Here is a 21,471-nt window from a genome sequence, read left to right on the forward strand (position 1 = left end):
ATCTTACTGCATAACCCAGATCACACACACACAATTTTATTTTTCCCAAATTCATTACTCATCAAGTAATATTCAGCACTTTTACAACAACAACAACAACAACAACAACAACAACAACAACAACAACAACAACAACAACAACCCCGCACATACAACATTTGGGGTCTCATGAGCCCCACCCCTAGCAACCCCCCACCCATGAGTCACTTTTCTTTCTTGGATTCTCCTTGAACAGAATTGGCCTTTTGGAGCCTGGGGTCCTGACTAGGCTGATCTAATACCTACATCAGCTACACACACGCAATTAACTTCTGACCTGGCCTATATTTAAATGCCCTTTCCATTATCCGACAAAAGCCCTTTGGATTCCAGTGACACGAGACAAGTCTGTGCTTTCCTTGTAACTCCATGCTCATCAATCCCTTTTATGTCAGGATTCAGCCTTGTTCCCCTAAGGGCTGAAGCTGGACTGGCTGGGAGACAGGCAATGTGAATTGGAGGCCAGAGCAGCCTGAGCCCAGCAGCTGGAATTCCGGACAAGTCACTCAGCCTATTGAGAGGCCTCCAGACAGGCAGGAAGTGGGGCACAAGGAGACCCTTTCTGGACTACCAGCTCATCTTCCTTTGTGCAATTAAAAGAAGAGTTGCAGCTGGATGACCCCGAAGTGAATGATATACTCTGCAGAATTTGCTGGCTTTCTGTTTGGAGGAAAATAGATTCAACATTCAAGAACAGTGGAGCCCTTTTGAAAGTGCTCTCCCCTCTTTCAGTACATGTGCGCCCTTTAATGTTCTGGGGCAAGCTCTGGACTCCAAATTCTGCATATTTGGAACTGGGGGTGGAGGGATTAGTTGTGGAGGGTGCCTCTTGGCTAGTGCCTGTGACAGCGCCAACTCACTTAATGCTGCAATTCCTAGAGCCCCACTGATTCCTTGGTTCTGGGGGCAAAATGAGTGGTTCTTCATGGAGTAAAGTTCCACTGGCCCCGTCATCTCCTCCACCCACCCGACAAAGAAAAGAATGTGTTTGCGTTTCACTTTTGCATGCGTGAATCTGAATGCAAACTCTGCGTTTCAGAGAATAAAGACTCTTTTTTTTTCTAGCAAGCCAGACCTGGGAGCTCTTTTCGTTTCCAAATTTGCAGCAATTCCTGCTGAGGAGAAATTCATCAAATTGCCTAGACGCAGTCAGGGAGCGGAATGACAGCCTGCGTGGCCCAGGGGGGAACCATCACTACAGATCATTATGTTCTGAGCAGCTTAAATATATTTTGTCCCAGAAAAGTATGGCATCAAATGCTCTGGAAAGATTTATTTGAAAAACAGCCGCTTTTAGGGGGGCCACCGGGTGTCTTTTAAATTGTGTTTTCTCTTTAATGCACTAGACTTCTTCCTGCATCTTTTATTTTCACTTACAGGAGTTGTTTAGAAATAATGCTCTGAAGGAGTGACTGGCTTGGGGATTTTTTCCATTTCTGGGGTGTTTTTTTTTCTTTGTTTACCTCCAACTTGATTTAGACGGATGGATTTGTGAGCCCCAGGAGTGCTTAGCACAGAATCACAAGAGCCCCCCTTGTCAAAAGGAGCCGCGGGGAAAAGGTTTCTCCTGAAGGCTATATCTCCTGAAGAGCAGCCATGTCCTTTGATCAATGAACAAAGTATGTAGAAGAGGAGTGGAGAACCTGTGGGTTACAACTCCCCCCCCCTTATCCCTGAGCATGGGAGGTGCCAGCTGGGCGGGTTGCAGCCCCCAGCCTCCCAAGGGCCAAAGGTTCCCCTTCCTGGCCACAGAGACGGCTCATTCACAAGACCCTGTTAGAGTGGGAAGGTGGGGTCTGCAAATACAGTCACCAGATCTCCAATCCCAGCAGAAACCCCACACTTTCTTTATTATCTTTGTGTTTTATGATTTTTATGATTCTTCTGATTTTGTAAGCTGGTCTGTGACCGTAAGAATAAATTCAATTCAATTCAATTCTTAATAAGATTTTAAAAAGCTTTTTCATAATACAATAAGATAAAAGAAATTAATCTAAATAAAAACTGAAACAGGAAAAAGCAAGGGCAACGCAGAGTCCCCTCTCAAAAGTAGCTTGCAACCAGGGCTTTTTCCCCAGCTGGAACTTGCTGGAACTCAGTTTCAGCAACTCTCAGGTGGTGCCATTGCCGTTCTAAGAGAACGAGGAAAGTGTTCATGGTGAGTTCCTGCACCTCTTTTTCTAGAAAACTGGTACTGGACACTCCTAGCTCTTCTCACCTGGGAGCTTTCCCTTTTTCTTGCAGTCTCTCACCCTGGGAGGATTCCCGTCCCCATCTCTCACACAGGGGCCTGCCTTCCTGTGTGTGATCCTTGGATCCCAATAATGGCCCTGAGCAGAGAACACCAGACGAAAACAAAAGAAGAGAGCAGAGAAAACAGAAGAAAGAAGATAAAAAGAAGCAAATAATAGAAACAAGAAAGAAAAAGAAAAAGGACTTCCAATTTCCCCTCTGTCAAAACCCCACATTTTCCTCTCCAATTTAGGGAGCCGAGATATAGAACCATTTGGAAACATTTTTCAGTTGTGCCCTCTCTGATCTAACTGCAGATGCTTCCTCCATCACATGGTGGAGTCGGATCAGACCACAGGCCTGTGCAGTCCCAGGACTCTGTTTCTGGAGTGTGAATATGATGTCTTGCCCTGCTGTACATCCTCAGTGTCTAATACAGAGGCTTACTGCCCCTGTATGTGGAGGTTCTTAGCGGTTGTCATAGTCCGTTCACTTCTGTGTTTCCTTTCTGCCTCCATGCTTCAGAGGAAGGGCTGTGGGGTGCAGGCATCCACCTGGCATGCAGAAGGTCCCAAGTTCAATCCCCAGCTGTGAAAGTTTCCTGCCTGAAACCCCAGAGAGCCACTGCCAGTCAGCGTGGGCAGTACTCAGCTAGGCAGCCCCGTGATCATCTCCTAAGATGCCCTAGCTGTCCTGTGGAGCTGGGTTGAGATTTGAATGATGGCTGTTGGGGAAGCTCACAACCCTATTGATCCCTTTCCCCTCTTTGTCTCCAGCGCTCCATTTGCCCTCCAGATGGCGCTCCTCCAAGACGGCTTCCTTGGCACCCTGTACCATGGCACCTGCTCCTGCCCTCCGCCTCTCCTGCAGTGGCTCTTCCAGGTAAGCCAAGCAGCCCAGCTGCAGGCAGAAGGCCTTGCCACTAGATGGCAGCAGTGCCCAAGGTGTGACTGCGTTGGGAGACACCATTCATCACCTTTTGAGCTCCCAATAGTTCAGGGCACACTGCGGGGACACTGATCAATTAGCATGATTAATCCACTAAAACGTTAATCACTGGTTTTAAGATGCAAGTCCTCAACCTTGTGGAACAGACGCCTTTGGGCTCCCCAAAGCACCTTTGCTTGAACAAAGGACAATTGGGGCAGGGGCGGTGGAGGGGATCCTGTATCTCCCAAGCGCATCAGGACTTTGCGAAAAGGATGTTCAGTGCTGCTGGTGTGCCGAACAAGCCACACATCAGTTGACTTGGCCAGTGCTTGCAAGCTGGCGCATATCTAGCATCATTATCATGCCTAAAGGACCCTCCAAGTTGATTGAGAAGGAGGAACGGACTTGTAAATAATTGTTTGTCCTCTGTGGGGTGGAAGTTGGTATTCATTTTTGTTTCTTCGCATTTTGCATTCTCATTTTGTATTTTTATGTTGTGAACCACCCTGCAATCTTGGATGAAGGGTGGCATATGAATTTGTGTATACTGGGGATAATGGGATTTGTGTGACTAGGGATAAGGGGATTTATAGTCTGTGGCCTGGAGAGTCCACAGGTTAGTCATGCCAGCCTGATAGGGCATTGCCCATTTTGCAGATTTGATGGATGCAAAGGTGAAGATGGATGCCATCCTTTCAGAGCTGTGAGGCTGCTTTGAAGCACTCTGTTCAAAGCAGAGCCATGGCAATGGAGGGGGGGGGCTAGCTGGGTGAAGCCTCCAGAGGGGCGCCATTGAGGCTCCCAACCTGTGTGTGTGTAAGCAAATGCACTGGGTCTTTGACCTGGCTGAAATAAACCCTAGTTTCACCCCTGGTTCAAAACATACAATTCCTGCCTCCCTGCCCCCGGTTGAGCTCTGGAAAAGGAAAAGATTCTGAACATCCGAAGCAGAAATCAATTATGATTGGCGCTGATTGGCTAACTCCCACCCTCATGGCAGTTTTGCACTTTTAAAAAATGGTTATTAAAAGTGGTTATTAAAGTGACAAGTTCATGGAGTGCTTTAAAACAGGCATCTCCAAACTTCGGCCCTCCAGATGTTTTGGACTACAATTCCCATCTTCCCTGGCCACTGGTCCTGTTAGCTAGGGATTGTGGAAGTTGTAGGCCAAAACATCTGGAGGGCCGCAATTTGGGGATGCCTGGCTTTAAAAGAAAAGGAAAAAGTGGACAGGCTGCATGAAGCATATGAGGAATTTAGTTCACTGACTTGCGTCATTGCAATTGCAAGTTAGAAGGAAGATGAACTTCCCTTGTGTCTGTGGGACATGCTCGTTGGAGCTCTTTTTCAAACTTTATATCCATCTTCATTATCCAGAAATGGCCTTTCCTAAGTCATATGGCATGTTCAAACCACATCAAAATATAATGCTGCAACTTTGCTTTCCTGCCTTTGAGGAAACTGTATTTCTGTGAGGGGTTTGGGGATTTCTAAAGCCTCCTTAGTCTGAGTAGCTTCTTTGTGGGCCTTTTGCTGCCCAGATTCTGCATCTAGGCTGACTCCTCTTCTTCGATTCTGGCTCCTTGATCCACCAGCCTCCTGATAGCACAAACTGCCTCCTTGCTCACTTGAAGTCTTGTCCAAGTTTTCTAGTTCCTGAGCTTTCACCAGATTCTCTCTACATGTCCCATACTTGATTCCCCACCCACCCTAAACAATGAAGACTAGAAACTTGACTTTAAAACAAACAAACAAACAGAAAGTTGAAACAGCTTTAAGTTCTCAGGATGCCAAATTTTGTGTCTTAGCAGATGACGATAGAACTGTATCTGTTCAGAGATACAGGCATTGCACACAACCCCTCTATTTGCTCAGAGAATATTACCAGGAACTTACTATGGAGTCCCCACACAATGCTCAGGAAGTCCTGTTGTCTTGGTGTGTCCAACTCCAATATCATACTTGGTCTTGGGTTTCCCACACAGAAACAGGAAAGCGTTTGGAGAGCTTTCCTATATCAGACCCAAGGGTTCAGCTAGCTTAGCATCCTGTTTCCAGCAGTGGCTGTGGGTAGCCTGAGCAGACCATGGCGGCAAGAGCCCCTTTGGGGTGAACTGTCTCTTAATCTGGTGTTTCTGCTTGCAGTATCTCTTGTGGCTAGGAGCAGTGGCGGACCCTGGGGTCTCAAATTTCAGCGGCACCCTGTGCAACACCAAAATTCGGTGCCCCCGCCTCTTGCCTTCCATTCTACATCATAGAAGTGGCAAGACTCTGCGCCCAGTGTGTCATGCTCCTCTAAACCCGCCTCTGCCGGTAGACCCTGGTAGACCTCTCCTCTTCAGACTGGTGTGTTTTTACAGGTATATTCATTCTGTAGGACCCAGGTGGCGCTGTGGTTAAACCACTGAGCCAAGGGCTTGCTGATCAGAAGGTCGGCGGTTCGAATCCCTGTGACGGGCTGAGCTCCCGTTGCTTGGTCCCAGCTCCTGCCAACCTAGCAGTTCGAAAGCACGTCAAAATGCAAGTAGATAAATAGGAACCGCTACAGCGGGAAAGTAAACGGCGTTTCCATGTGCTGCTCTGGTTTGCCAGAAGCGGCTTTGTCATGCTGGCCACATGACCTGGAAGCTATACGCCGGCTCCCTCGGCCAATAATGCGAGATGAGCACGCAACCCCAGACTCGGTCACGACTGGACCTAATGGTCAGGGGTCCCTTTACCCTTTACCTTTACCTCATTCTGTAGTATGTCCCAATAGTGCATTAGTGATTGATTTGTGTCCACACATAATTCTGCTTTATTAGTTGTTCTGCGATACTTTCCCAGTATTACTGCCTTGATGCCATATGGAGAAGCACTCCTGGGCTATAGTGCAATGAAAGGGGGACATAAAATTGAGCAGGTCATTTGTGGTATAAAAAGTTAAAGGATTTCAGCAGGAAGCTATGGCACACACACCAGTCAGAAGCAAAGCAGTGTTTCCCTCCTGGAAACATTTGTAGGCACAAACGCTACTGAAAACGGGATCACATATAGCGACCCTAATGCCATCATGTGTGCAAATAATCACAACAAAAAATGTCTGGAATGGGCCCTGAGTGAATGCCCATCATTACACCTTGTGCTGGTGAGTTTCACAAATTCCACTGAATAAAACGGAATTCCCTTTTGTAAGTCCTAAATTGATTGTTGATAAGTTTTGATGAGTATCCCTAATATTATGAGAAAAGGAGAGGGAGAAAAATCTTTCCAGCCTCTCCTGTCCAGATGTTTTGGGCTGTAGCAGGACAGCTGGGCTGGCTGGGGCTGATGTGCTGAAAGTCCAGCTGCATCAGGCGCCTCCTGCACCCAAACTGTTTTTAGCTTGTCATTATAGGAAGTTGTTATATAACTTTAAGACCTTGCACCTGAATGGCTTCCCCAGAACCTCTTTCCCCCTCCCTGTCGCTTTTTCATTTAGACAGCAAGCCTGCGAGCCAGCAGTGTCTTGCCTTACTTGGTTGCATGTAGCCTGCTCTTCAAATGCTGTAAATAAATAGAACCTCTGAAGTGTGCTGAGTTGGGGAATGTTGATGCTGTGACCTCTAAAGCAAAGCCCAAACACTTCAGCCTTATCTTGGGTTGGGGGTTGTGCTTTGACATCTTAGTCTTAGTGCCTCCTTTCTCCCCCTTCCCAGCACTGCTCCCATTAACTATGTACCCCCAAATTTGGGATCCACTCCAAACCTGTTCCAAAGTTTTGCAGTTGATTTGCAGCATTTTGCAGCGAATGCCCCACCAGCAGGAGTTAGTTACAAACTCCGTGTTTGATGTATTTGATTACTCAGTTTAAATGCTGCAAAACAACTGCAAAACTTTGGAACAGGTTTGGAGGGGGTCCCAATCTTTGGGCTTCGTAGTTAGTTACATCCTTGAGCAGACTGCAACTATGAGCGATCCCGCTTGCTTTGCAGCTTCATTAACTATGGACCCCAAAATCTGGGATCCCCTTGAAACTGGTGCCAAAGTTTTGTAATCGTTTTGTTGCAAAAAAACCCCCCATGTTTTGTAGCACCCCACAAAAGGAGCAATAGACACTCAAACCCAGTGATCACGAGGTCACTCCAAAACCCAATGTTGTCTGATCCCCTTGAAACCAGTGCCAAAGTGTTGTAATTGTTTTGTAGTGAAAACCCCAGATTTGGCAGCACCCCACAAACAGAGTAATTTAAACTCAAAATGGGGGTCATGGGTATGACCTCAAAACCCAATGTTTTTCAATCCAAACTTTGGCAAATGTTTTACAGCATTTTGCAGTGAAAATCCTGTGTTTTTTGCAGCATCCCACAAATGGGGCAATAGACCCTCAAACCCGGGGGTCGCAGGGTCACCCAAAAACCCAACATAGTTTGGTTCCCTCCAAACTGGCACCCTTCTTTTTATTGTATGGTAAGTTTATAAGTTTAAAATCCACATATGTAGAAGAGTCAGCAGATTTTGGGGTTCGTAGCTCATGGAGCTGGCTGCCGGCACAAGCGAAGGCCATTTCTCTTTGCCCTTGGAGCCCTCCTGCACATCCGCCAACCCCTGGCCCGCTTCCAGCTTTCTCTGGGGATGTGGGGGCACATTGACAGGGGCTGCCTTTAAATACATTCTACACCTCCTTTTCCTTCCTGCCTCACATCACAACCAGCCAGATAATAAGGCTGTGCATTTACAGAGAACTCTTCCTGCTCCCAGCGGCACTTTGGCAGGGAGGGAGGCAAGCTGCACTCCGCTTACTTTCGCCCGTGTGGCAGATGCCAATGTGCATGGAGTGGTGGATCTCTCAATCTCTCTCACCACCCCCATGTGTCATAGATCACACAGGCAAGTGGTGCACCGGTTAGAGCAGTGTTTCCCACGGCACACTTGTTCTATGAAAAAAAATCCCGCGGCACACCAACTCTGTGCCGCCCTATATTTAGCAGCAGCCCTACCTTACAGGGTTGTTGTGAAGGTAAGTGGCGAAGGCATCCCCACCCTCAAGACACTTGCAGCATGTCATGAGGGGAGAGGGGAGAGACTTCAAATGGAAAAGGTGTAAAGAGGGAAATACTCACCGCAGGAGGAGGCTGTGGAACCGAAGGAGCGACTCCTGCCTCCGCCGGGAGCCCATCACCGGTTCTCCCAGGCCACTCCCGCACATGCGCAGCAGCTCCGGCCGCTTCCTATTGCTTAAGCGACAAATGAACTGCGCGCCAGAACTTCTTCCTTACAAATCGGCCTCGGACAGGGCTCGGGTAGGAATCCCTCCGCCGAAGTGAGGAGGTTTCCTCTCCGCCCGCCCCCCAAAATAATCCCTAGCATTTCTGAGGCGAACTCATGCAAAGAAAGGGAAGCGAAGACGCTCTTTCCTCAGTTAGTTTTCATCAAAGGAAGCGGCAGCGAGGAGATTTACGTCCAGGGAAGAAAAAAAGAGGGCGCTGTGCACGCGCGTCGAGAGTTGAATCCGCCGGAGGGGGTGGGGCTTCTCGTTTCTCTCCCTCTCCCAACCACCGCTCATTGGATTGAGTGACCTTAAGTCACGTTGGCCGGCTTCCTTTCCGGCGGGTCAGCGACGTGACGATGCGAATCGCCCTTCTCGTCGCGGCACAGTAGTGTGCCGCGGAACACCGTTTGAGAAACGCTGGGTTAGAGTGCCAAAAGCCTGGGAAACCTAGGTGAATATCACCCTCCCCCATAGCTGTGATTTTCATGAATGCATCTGCTCTGCTCTGGTCAGACCTCACCTGGAGTACTGTGTCCAGTTCTGGGCACCACAGTTCAAGGAGGATACTGACAAGCTGGAACGTGTCCAGAGGAGGGCAACCAAAATGGTCAAAGGCCTGGAAACGATGCCTTATGAGGAACGGCTTAGGGAGCTGGGTATGTTTAGCCTGGAGAAGAGAAGGTTAAGGGGTGATATGATAGCCATGTTCAACTATATGAAAGGATGCCATATGGAGGAGGGAGAAAGATTGCTTTCTGCTGCTCCAAAGAAGCGGACACGGATTCAAACTTCAAGAAAGAAGATTCCACCTAAACATTAGGAAGAACATCCTGACAGTAAGAGCTGTTTGACAGTGGAATTTGCTGCCAAGAAGTGTGGTGGAGTCTCCTTCTTTGGAGGTCTTTAAGCAGAGGGCTGACCGGCATATGTCAGGAATGCTTTGATGGCGTTTCCTGCTTGGCAGGGGGTTGGACTGGATGGCCCTTGTGGTCTCTTCCAACTCTATGATTCTATAATTCTATGATTTATTTTGTTCTGTGGCAAAAAACCAACTAATGAATTTAATGCTGTAACAGGTAAAAGGTACCACCCGCATCCCCAAATGCTGCAGTAATAGTAACGGCAGAACTGATAGGATATTTGGAATAGACGCGGGGGAAGGGGAGGAACATGAACAAATGGCTCTTTCCTTGCACCCCGTTAGCTCAGCTGCACAGTCAGGAGTGGGCCAAAACCTCCCTCTTGCCCTGTGTCCCAAGGTGTGTCCCAAGGCCCGAGTCAGCAAGTGACGCTGATGGCTCTGCAGCCGCCCCTCAGGTCCAAAGACAGCTCTCAATTGCCAGCCCAACTGGAAATGCTTTTGCAGCTGACTGACAGCTTGCCTCTCTGTGTCAGGCACCTGGAAGTGGATGTCAGCTGTGCTGATCCCTGTGTTGAAGGCAGAGAGGCCAAACATTCTTGCTTGATCAGGCTGGAGTGGGGTGTCCTCTTTTGTGGGACACTTCTTGCTTGAAGGAAGCACTTCCTGTCTCAGGGAACTGATCTCTACTTACAGCCCTTAGGGTTAAGATGGCTGGCTGGCTGCCATGTGTTACAGGAATTTATGTAAAGATTGGGGGGGGGGGGTTGCCCCTCCAGCAGACATCACACACACACGCACACCGACTACCAAACTCAACACAATCACTCCTGCAAATGTCCCCACAAAACACTTCATCACAGTTTTTCCCTATCTCTGTTGTTGTTGTTTAGTCGTTTAGTTGTGTTCGACTCTTCGTGACCTATCTCTATTCAACAAATAAAACAATTCACTGATAAATGTATTTATGTACTGGCTCACTGGGAAAACTTTAGAAAGCCATATAAAATCGGTCCAGTATGGATTTGCGCCATTCCAACTTCGTTCTGTTTGGGAAAGGAATGGTTACCAAGGGGGGGAGTCTGGGATGTGAGCAGCCATAATCCCTGAAACCTGGGATCACGTACGCAGCAGCCTCTTGCACAAGATTGGCATCCTGGCAGATGGGTGCCAGGCAGGCAGTCATCGCATGGACAGTGGCAAACCATCCAGGAATGGATTAGGATCTCAGCCAGGGGGAAAACCAGGAACTTGTAAATATTCCTATTGTATCACTTGATGGATGTCTTAGTGGTGGGCAAGGGAAGGGAGGTTGGGGGCAAACCTGACAAACTGGTTTCTGCCAGAAAACCCCTCCCTGTTTGTGACGTATGTATGATGTATCTGTATCTGTGATGTATGCATGATGGTATTTATGGGAAAAGGGGAAATGTATAAAAGAGGAAACATCCCTTTGTTTGGGGCTTCTTCCTGCTTCTTCTGTGGGGCGGGTGGAAGTCCTGTTGCAACAGTCTTTTAAATAAAGGTCAGGCCTACAGGCTGCTGTTTTGCTCCTATTTTCTTGGCTGGTGTCTTTGTTTGGTAATCCAAACGATCCCAGGATTTTTCCTTTTACACATGGATGCTTTAGCTGAGATTCCTACATTGCAGGGGGTTGGACTAGATTATCCTTGGGGTCCCTTTCAACTCTATAATTCTGTGATTCTATGGTCTACACAGGAACTGAATGCAGATAATGCTTATGGGGAGGACTTAACATACCTGAAAGTCCTTCTGTATCCAAGAACTTGCCCACGCGTGTAAAAGTATATGCTTCAGGAAAAATTGATGCTTAACATGCGCAAGGGAATTTTCATGCAGGAGAGGGGGCTGTTTTCCAACAAATACCCCCCCCCCCCCATTTTAAGGCAGAGGTGGTACAACGCAAACCTGGGAGGACTCTGCTACATGCCCTTCCTCAGTGTTTGAATCACCTCTGGGACATTTCTTCTGATGCATTTTCTCTCACATGCTTCTGGCCGCTGCTGTAAGTAATAATACCTGCACTATGTTTGGTGGGCAGGGAGCATTTTAAGTTCATTGTGTAGGTGTAATTTATGTGGTTGCTGCCGGTTCATGCATCTTAATCCAGAAAGGGCTGCAACAATGATCTTGTTTCTCCTACACAACTCCAGGCAGAAAATTCACCCCTGCTGTTCCGTGCATTGAGACGATTATACCTTAATGACTCAAGAGTTGAATCACAGAGCGCAAAGCTTTTCGGTTCTCCAGCAGATAGATGGAGAGAGCAGGGCCGTCTTAAGCATATCCGGCGCCTCTGGCAGCCCCCACCTCCTTTCCCAGAGTTTTCAACCTTTTTTTAGGGCTGGAGGAGGCGGGCAGCAGCTGGAGGATAGCTCCTCTGGTGGGGAAGAGGCGGAGGCTGGATGTGGCGCCTCCCAGCTCAGCTGGCCACTTCGTGTTGCGATGGCCACGGCAGGCAGCACATCGAGCGAGTGGGCCTGCAGGCTAAAAGGGAAAAAAACGTGCCAACACTCAGTGGGAGTGGCACACTCAGCACACTCGTCCGGTGTTCCCTGGACTCTCACCTGGCGCCCTCCAGAACTTGGTGCCACGGCGCCACTAGCCTCTATGGGTAAGACGGGCCTGGGAGAGAGTCAGGGACACTTGAGGACAGTGCTGGCATTGCTATGAGTGGGCTTCCTAAGATTGGCTGCTTGTTGCATCACCAGCGCCATCATCATCTTTACATATATATCCCACCCCCCTCCAAGGAGCTCCAGGTGGCGCACATGGTTCTCACCCTCCCCATTTCCTTCTCACAACAACCCTGCGAGGTTGTAGGCTGAGAGATGGTGGCTGGCGCAAGGCCCCCCTGTGAGCCTCATGGCTGAGGGGGGATTGCTCCCCACAAAGGAAACACATCTTCAAAAGAGAGGACAAAAAGGGAAACATATTTGCATAAGTTTTACATATGCTCATTTAAAGTTGTAGATCCAATTTTGAAATAATTACTGTAATTTAAATACCGGTAGCAATGCAGTCCAAGTCTCTACACAGTGGCCATTGTGGCCTCTCAGTCTGCTGTCCCTTCCCCCCTTTCTCTCCTTAGGGTTCTTTCTTATTAAAACCACACTTGGACACGAGCAAAAGACCTCTGGCCTGTGCATGAATCATTTCTCTTCTTGCCTATGGCAACCTTTCCCCCTTGGGTCTGGTGTGGTCTCACCTGCGGTGGCATTTTGATGAGCAGTAAACAGTTCTTCCTTTGTCACATCCGCTTGCGCTTCACTGGAAAACCCTCTAAGTGGTCGATAATGAACGCTACCCTCTGTTTGTCACCTGCGAATTCCCCCTCCTGCAACTTCAGGGTGTAATTAACTTCCATCTTGAACCCCAAGTACTCCTGCGGGTCACCACTAAACTTGGTTACAAGGGCCGGTACCTTCTTTCCAAAGGCTCTTCTGGAGGGGGGTGCCTGGTCTGCCAGCTGCCACTCCTCCAACCTCTCATTGAGGTATTTGAAGAAGTGTGCATGCACACGAAAGCCCATACCTATGACAAACTTAGTTGGTCTCTAAGGTGCTACTGGAAGGATTTTTATTTATTTATTATTTACTCTCATTGAGAAGTGTTGTGCGGTTTACCAGTTCCTGCTCCCGCCGTTTCTTGGCCTCCAGCTGTTGCGCAAGTTGGTGAGCCTCCACTCCGGCGTTCTCCGCTTCCTGTTTCGCCGCTGCAGCTTCAGCCTGCACGGCCGCCGCCACCGCTGCTGCTTGCGCTGCGGCCATCCCGAAAATAGCCTCAAGGATTGCTGGGTTGCTGTCAGGGGATTGTTGCGGCTACTCTCGAGTAAAGACGCTCCAGTCCGCTCGGTCTTTAAGAACTTTATTGTGCATATTATTTACAGTGCAGAGACATCAGAAAACAGACTGCCTAGTCTGATTCAGAACCCGGCAATGGCGCTTGTCTGCTTTTGCGCCAGCATAATAGTCTAGGAACCCCAAAATGCCGCCCCCTTGCCCTGCATCTGGAACTGGGCACCGGAAGGGGCTGCGTTCCTTCCCCTGTCCCTTGGCTGAAGCGTTGCAAAGGCTCCGACACCATCCTGCACTGCCCTTCCTCCTCTGGCCAGCTGGGTCGGTGTCGAGGCTCTGATACGTCTGAGAGCCAGGTCTCCATTCCGCTCCATTCCTCATTCCCTCCTCCTGACCTGCTGCTTGCGCTGTCACTGGGCAAAGTGCTGGTCAGGATGACTGGGGGAGGGTCCCTGTAGGGAGTCCCCCTGACACTTCCTGTGGCTGTTTTTAATATAATATATTATATTATATGAATTATAATAATATTATATTATATTACTATATTATATTAATATATTTAACATACACACATGTATTACTGACAGACTGGCATTGTATGTTAATGTTTTATATGAATTTTTTAAAAAATGACCTAATGGATTTCCGTTTTAAAATGGGGACCTTTTAGGCAACTGATGGTGTGTCCCCTGCTTCTTTTGCAGCTGATGTCTTGGAGCCCATTTGTCTCACCAGGTGCCTTCCAAACTCTCTGGGAAATCACCACTCCTCAGATTGCCTCAGCCGGTCAGTGTGGGGTTGTGGGAGGGGGCAGTTTGTTAAGATGAAACTGTACTTGTCTAGAAATGGGAGTTGTAGTCTGAAAGGCTTCCAGGTTGGGGGTGGCTGGGGAAGGAGTTCCAAACTTGAGCCTTTTGTTTTATTCCATTCCTGCCTGTACTGGGTCTAAGGTGCATTTCACACATTACACAGCAGTGAACTCGGGTTTCCTCCAGGACATGTGCTCAGCAGGGAGCCACAACCAACCCCAGTTCCTGGCCTGTGTGAGAGAGCACTTTAGGAACACAGAAAGTTTTCTTAATCAGAGTCAGAGCAATTGCCCCATCTAGCTCAGTACTGTACACTGACTGGTAGCAGCTCTCCAGGATTTCACCTGGGGAGTCTTTCTCAGTCCTACCTGGAAATGCTGTGGACCTTCTGCATGCAAACCTGGCCACCCACCAGGGCTGAAGGACAAGATGCCTCTCCCCTGCCCACACCCCACAGCCACTCCCCTGTACAGGCATTGACCAGATTGGGCAGCTGAATCCAGAGTCTTAGGTCCCAGAGGGCTAGCCAGGCTTTTTGTCCCGGGTGAAGCCTCCAGAGGGGTGCCCTTGAGGCTCCCAGCCTATGTGTGTGTGGACGCAAATGCACGTGGGTGTGCCAAACTGGGCCTTTGACCCAGGTGAAATAAAGCCTAGTTCTGCCCCTGGCTGAACCTTGCTTAGCGGGTTCAGAGAGGGCTGTGAGGCCCCCACAACTGTGCCTTGCAGTAAAGGGGAGCAGCCAGGCTTCTCAGTGGGTGTAGCTGGGAGGGGGCTGCCATGGCCTCTCTGCCTTCCACAAGCAGACAGGGGAGGCCAGATGCCTCACTGCCTGATGCAGGGGTGGGGAACCTCAAGACACGCGGCCAAATGTGCCCCCCCAGGTGTCTCCATCTGGTCCTGGAGACTCCTCAGGGATGGCTAGGGATGGATGACTCTGTCCATTTCGGTTTCTCTCACCCTCTCATTTTGGCAGTCTTAAGTTTGGTTCTCCACATTTATGTACTTGTGAATTTTGTTTCCTAAAGCCCTCTTGAAAATTTGTCAGCACTTCCCTAATGTACACGTTTTTGTGTGCAAGTTTGCCTGAGATGCACATCATTGCCAAGCATTTTTCTTAATGCATTTTGTAGGTTATTTTCAAAGTGCAAATTTTGAAGGACAGCTATGCTTCAGCGTATTGTTTTTGAAAGTGCAAATGAAAATTTGAACTGTGCCTTCTTTCTCCCCAACCTGGCCCCGCCCTTCCTCAACCCCGCCCCCTCTTCCTAGGCCACACCCCTCACTCACCTTACCTTACGTGGCCACACGCTAAAAGAAACTCTGCCTTTACAAAACGCTCTGCTGCCTTTCGATTCCTTGGCTGTTTTGCAGGAGCAGAAACTATTTAAACTCATTTCTAAAAGATTTGCTTTTGATGAGATTCGGCAGCATCTCTCTGTTTAAGGGGAGGCAGGGAAGATCAGCATCTTGTGTGTGCAGGTTTTCATTGCCTATGTGGGCAGCCACAGGCGAGAAAGATGTCTGATACTGCTTTAGATATTCTGTGCTTCTCTCCCCGCACTCTCAGCTGTTCCTAGGGAATTGCCTACTTTAGCGAGCTTCTCATCTGTTCTCTGGATGCCGCTCCACATACAAACGCTTCCCCCCCTTCCCTCCAAGCTTCCAGGGGGGGGGGGGGAGAGGAACACTTCAAACAGAAAGAAACATCTAAGGCGGCACCAGAGATGAGGGAGTCTTAATCTTCTGTTTGCTACATCCTCCTCCTCCTCTTCTTCTCCATGGCAATTAACTTCAGTGCCGCAAACAAAGATTAGGAATTCCAGGTGGGGAAGGAGCAGCGATGAGGTTATAAGTACTGTACCTGAGATTTTGCTTTCATGCAGTTGTCAGCCGCTGAGGGAAACCAGAGACACAAACAGGGAGGGAAAGATGCTGTCGCTCATGGGGCCAGACCAGAGCCTCTTGGTCGGGAAGCCCAGCTTTGCTCTCCTTGCATTGCCTGTCCCTTTCTCTTGGTGCAAGCTCCGCACAAGTGACTAAGGTTAGGAAGCGCAAGCCAGCAGCCCCAAGGCAGCCTTGGGAGGTTCCCCCTCCAGCCCCAGCCAAGCCTCCTCTTCTGCTTCTGTGCTGGTTGTGGAGGGAGAACTTTTTCTTCCTTCCTACTCTGCAAGGAAATCAGGATCCTGGGGGGAGGGTGCGTGGGTGCATTTCAATCCTTGGCCTGCCAACTATGGTTCATATCTGGATCAGGGGGCCCGTGCCGGGAATATGTTTGCATGGGCCATTTGTGCAATATCCCACTGAAGTGAATAGGAGGTTTGCTTTCCTCCAGTACAAATCCGGTGTAGGTCCTGTGTTTGTGAATGGTTGGGGTGTGTGTGTGTGAGAGAGGGAGAGGGAGAGGGAGAGGGAGAGAGAGAGAGAGAGAGAGAGAGAACGAACAAACTTCTCTTCCTCCTTTTGGCCCTTTTACAACCATTTGCACAAACTCAGTCACCTTCCTCATTCCCACAAAGATCTAGTAGCAGTACTTACAGACTTGCTTATTGTTTGCAAGAGTTATCCAACAAAAATCTTGTTTTGCTTCAAGAGTAGGAAACTGCCAACATGTATACCATTCTTTCCTTGAATTGCAAGGTAACCCACATTGAGCTCCAATAGTGCTATGAGGTCTACTTGTAAATAACAATCTGCTTTTTATCCCTCCCCTCCTTTTTTCCTCTAAACTTAGCTGAATGAGTGCTATAGCACTGGCTTTGAGATATGAGGATGTGCGCTGCCAGCCCAGAAATAAATAACATAAAAGCAAAGTGTCAGAGGGCCTGATATGGCTACTCTAGAGTAACGACTCCAGCATGGTCTTTTAAGGCTTTTATTAAGTGCTGATTATTTACAGTGTTCAGAGCAGTAAAAATGCATCCTTAAGGTGAGGTGTCAGAACCTCCGAATGGCGATTGGCGCGTTTTCTTCCAGCACCAAAGCTTTGGCAGACCCAACCTCTTCCCCCTACGTTTGCGTCGCAATTCGGGAGTTGGGGGGATTGGCCTCCCCCCCCCCCGTGCGTCCAACTTCCTGTCCCACCTGAGGCATGGGCTCCACAACCTTGCCTGAGCCTCGGACACCACTTCCTGACTCTCCGCTGGAGGCAGAGCTCTCCTTACTCTCTCCAGCGCTTGGGGATGGGCTGGAACTTAAGATGGGAGGGACTTCCCTGTATCCCTTGTCCCTCACATCCACCCCCCTCCCAGGCTCCTCCCTCCCCTCCCTAGGGGCTCTCTGCTTGCTGGGGACGAGTGAAACCCCAAGAAGTCTGTGGCATCCGAGCCTGTGGGTGTAAAAATTTCCCCCCAATCCGGCGATCTTTCCCCCTCCCCCTGAGAAGACGGGAATCCCAAGAAGTCAGTGGCATCAGAGCTGGTGGGAGTAAAAATGTTCTGCCAGTCCTCTCCTGCCTCTGACGTCGTCGACCTTGGTGAAACCCACACCTCTTCTTCCGTATCCTCAAATTCCGCTTCCCATCTCCATGGAGAGCTGCTGCCTGCGATCCCTTCCTCCCGCCCCTCCCCCTCTTCCTCCCTTTCCATGTGCCAGGGCTTGGGCCTGTGGGGGAACAGGGCATGGAACTCTTCTACTAAAAATTCCTCAGGTACTTCCGTGGCTGGTATCCACTCATTGTGGGACGGCGGAGTGTCCTCCCATGCTATCAGGTACTCCAGCCCTCTCACCCCTCTCCTTGAGTCTAAAATCTCAGTTGCCTCATTGAGCTGACGGGCGTTTCCCGTCTCCCCCCCTCCCTCTGGAGGCTGATCGCTGTCCCTGAACCTAGTACTTTCTCTGTACGGCGACAGCAGCGATCTATGAAACACTGGGTGCACTCTCATGTCCTCAGGCAGTGCTAGCCTGAAGGCTACCGGGTTGACCTGTTGCGTGACCGTGAAGGGGCCCAGCCTTCTGGGTGCTAACTTCTTGCATCGCCCCCTGGTGGGAAGACCTTCCGAGGATAACCAAACCTTGTCCCCCACCCTGATGACCTCTCCCGGTCGCCTGTGGCGATCTGCCCCCTTCTTGTACGCTTCCTTGGCCCTCTCCAAGTGTTCTCTGAGCTGCTGGTGCACCGTCTCCAGGTCCTCTGCCCAATCCTCTGCCTGTGGGCCCTCTTCCTCCTCCTCCCCCTCCCTCTCCGGGAAAGATCTGAGGTCGCGCCCGTAGTTGGCCTTAAAGGGCGACACCCCTGTGGAGACGTGCACCGCATTGTTGTAGGCAAATTCTGCCAGTGGCAGGCGATCCACCCAGTCCATTTGCCTCTGGCTGACGTAACATCTCAGGTACTGCTGCAGAATGGCGTTGACCCGCTCCGCCTGTCCATTGGTCTGCGGGTGCCGAGCCGTAGACAAACTGACCTCCACCTGCAGGAGGTTCATTAGCCGCCGCCAGAACCTGGAAACAAATTGGCGGCCACGATCCGAAATAACTCTTAAAGGCAATCCATGCAGTCTGAAACTGTTTGGCCGTCTCTTCTGCCGAGAAACAGTTTGGCCGTCTCTTCTGCCGAGACCGCCCTGGCACACGGTATAAAGTGGCACATTTTGGACATGAGGTCCACCACCACCAACACTGCGGTCTTGCCCCTGGACGACGGCAGGTCTGTGATGAAGTCCATGGACACTACTTCCCACGGCCTGTGCGGTGTGGCTAAGGGCTCCAGCAAACCTGCTGGTGGCGCTCTGACCACCTTTGCTCGCTGGCAGGTGTCACAGCCCCTTACATAATCCCTCACATCCTCCCGCACCCCTGGCCACCAGAAATGTCTCATGACTAGGTGAGTGGTTTTGTCCCTTCCGAAATGACCCGCCGTTGGGTTGTCGTGCATCTGCTTGAGGACCTTACCTCTCAGCTGTTTGGTGGGCAGGTACAGGGCTCCCCTGTAAAAAAGCAAACCCCTCCTTTCCTCAAAGTCTTTAGCCTGCTCCCTCCCCCCTCGCAGCTCTCTGAAGATGCGGGAGGCAAACTCATCTGCTGCCGTCAGTGCGGTGAGTTCTGCCTCGCTCACCACTGCTGCTCCGCAGGACCATGCTGATGGGGGGAAAATGTGCCTGGGCGCTGGTGGCAACTCCTGCTCCATGTACTCTGGTTTGCGGGAGAGGGCATCCGCCCTGACATTCTGCTCCCCCGTGATGTAGTGGATGGAGAAGTTGAAGTTCGAGAAGAACTCTGCCCACCATATCTGTCGCTGGTTGAGCACCCTGGCCGTTCTCCAGAACTCCAGGTTCTTGTGGTCTGTGCACACCTGGATGGGGTGCCTGGCGCCCACCAGGAAGTGTCGCCAGTGCTGGAAAGCAGCGTGGATCGCAAGAAGTTCCCTATCAAACACCGTGTAGTTGCGTTCAGGCTGTGTCAGCTTCCTGGAGAAGAAGGCACAAGGTCTCCACTCTCTGTTGGCGTCCAGTTGCAACAGGATCGCTCCCAAAGCCCGGTCCGAAGCATCGGTCTCAATGCGTAGGGGCGCATCCTGCACTACGTGGAACAGGTTCTGGTCGGACGCGAACACCCTTTTGAGGCTTTCGAACGCTGCTTGCGCCTCTGGCGTCCACCTGAACTTCTGCTTGCCTCTCAGGCAGTCCGTGATGGGAGCCGTAACCCGCGAGAAGTTCTTGATGAATTTCCTGTAGAAGTTGGCGAATCCTAGGAGGCGTTGGGCATCTTTGCGCGTCCTGGGGCTGTGCCAGTCCAGGATGGCCTGCACCTTGTCCTTGTCCATCGCCAGCCCCTTGTCTGACAGCTTGTAGCCCAGGAAGTCCACTTCCCTGGTGTGGAACTTGCACTTCTCCAGCTTCACATACAGGTGGTTCTCCTTCAGGCGTTGCAACACCTCCCTGACATCCTTCACATGTTGCACTGGGTCAGCGGAATAGATAAGGATGTCATCCAGGAAGACCAGGCAGTTCTTGAAGAGAAGGGACCCCAGGACGTGGTGCATGAAGGCCTGGAAGCATGCTGAGCCCCCTTGCAACCCGAAGGGCATCACCAGATATTCAAAAGAGCCCAGAGGCGTGAACATCGTGGCTTTCCACTCATCGCCTTCCCGGATCCTGATCAAGTTGTACGCCCCCCTCAGGTCTAGCTTGGTGAAAATCTTGCCCCTGCGTGCCGCTGTCAGGAGATCGTCCACTCTGGGCATGGGGAAAGCCACTGGCTCTGTCACTGAGTTGAGCCGTCTGAAATCCACCACAAGACGGCGCTGTTGCGTGTCTTTCTTGTCCACCCAGAAGACCGGGCTGCCCCCTGCTGCCTTGCTTTCTCTTATGAACCCCCGTTTGAGGTTCTTGTCTATGAACGCACGCAAATCCTCGAGTTCCTGATCTGACATGGCGTACAGCTTGGCTGGGGGTATCGTTGCCCCTGGTACCAGGTTGATCTGGCAGTCGAAAGACCTGTGTGGGGGTAGGTGGTCGGACTCCGCTTCGCTGAAGACCTCCTGCAGGTCCCAGTACTGCTTGGGTATCGCCTCACCCCCTTTGACATGCATGGTGGCCACCGTGGCTATTGGAGGCCCCTCCCCTGGTTGGTGCTGCATGCAATGTTCCAGACAAAAGTCCGACCCAAACGTGATGCATCTCTGGTGCCAACTTATGGAGGGGTCGTGGCGCGCCAGCCAGCTCATTCCCAAAACGATGGGGGGGTCTGAGATGGTTGTGACGTTGAAAGCCAGTGTCTCTGAGTGCCTTCCCACCGTCATTCTCATGGGGGGGGGGGGTTTGATGAGTGATGGCCCCTCCCAGCAACTCTCTGCCGTCAATGGTGGCTATGTGCAGGGGAAAATCCAGCTGCAGAAGCTGGATCTGGTGCTCTTCTGCAAAGTTTCTCGAGAAGAAGTTGGCTGAGGCACCACTGTCAATTAAGGCGAGGACAGTCAGGGGATAGCCATTTGGGAGCGTTAGCGTGACTTCTAGAACCACTCCTGCTCTGGGAGGGGTGGGCTGGCTCTGCTCCTCTCTGTGCGGGTGGGCGGGCTGGGGCTGTTGTCTGCTGACTGTGCCTGGCTGCTGCCCCTTGTCTCCTGCAGCCAGGCTGTCTCGTTTCCCTGCTGTGGTGCTGCTTCAGTGGGGGAAGGTACAACCGTTCCCGCCTTTCCTTGCCACTCTCTGCGATGAGGGCAGTCTCTGACGCGATGCCGGGGGGAGTTGCAGAGAAAGCAATTCCCGCCCCTTCCCTCCTTGCGTCTTGGCGCCGCCGGGGTTTGAAAAGCCCGCGCGCGCGCTCCACCGATCTCCATCGGTTCTGGCTCTGGGCTTGGTCTGGGCGGGTCTGGGGGTGGTCCCTGGGGTGGGGTTTGGTGATGTGGTCTGCCCTGGGAGCGTGGGAACCAAGGTTTTGCCGCGCGTCGCTTGTTTGTCATACCATCTGGATTCCTGTCTCACCCCCACCGCTAGCGCCGCTTTGCTTAACTCATCCATAGTCCGCGGTCTAGGACCTCTTGCCAGCTCATCCTTAACATCTGCATGCAACCCCAGGTAGAAGGCTGATTTCACTGGCTCACTTTGCAGATCCCACCC

General features: G+C 50.7%; 1 protein-coding gene across 1 annotated transcript in view; it reads left to right on the forward strand.

Moving 5' to 3' along the window:
- Positions 1 to 21,471, forward strand: part of FAM178B (family with sequence similarity 178 member B) — a 181,936-nt gene that overhangs the window by 31,717 nt on the left and 128,748 nt on the right. The window contains exons 7-8 of the mRNA XM_035118861.2: positions 3,048 to 3,153; positions 13,814 to 13,895. Coding sequence (XP_034974752.2) covers positions 3,048 to 3,153; positions 13,814 to 13,895 — 188 coding nt within the window. The remainder of the gene's footprint in view (positions 1 to 3,047; positions 3,154 to 13,813; positions 13,896 to 21,471) is intronic.

Source organism: Zootoca vivipara, chromosome 6 (assembly GCF_963506605.1).
Source record: "Zootoca vivipara chromosome 6, rZooViv1.1, whole genome shotgun sequence".
In the NCBI taxonomy this organism is placed as follows: Eukaryota; Metazoa; Chordata; class Lepidosauria; order Squamata; family Lacertidae; genus Zootoca; species Zootoca vivipara.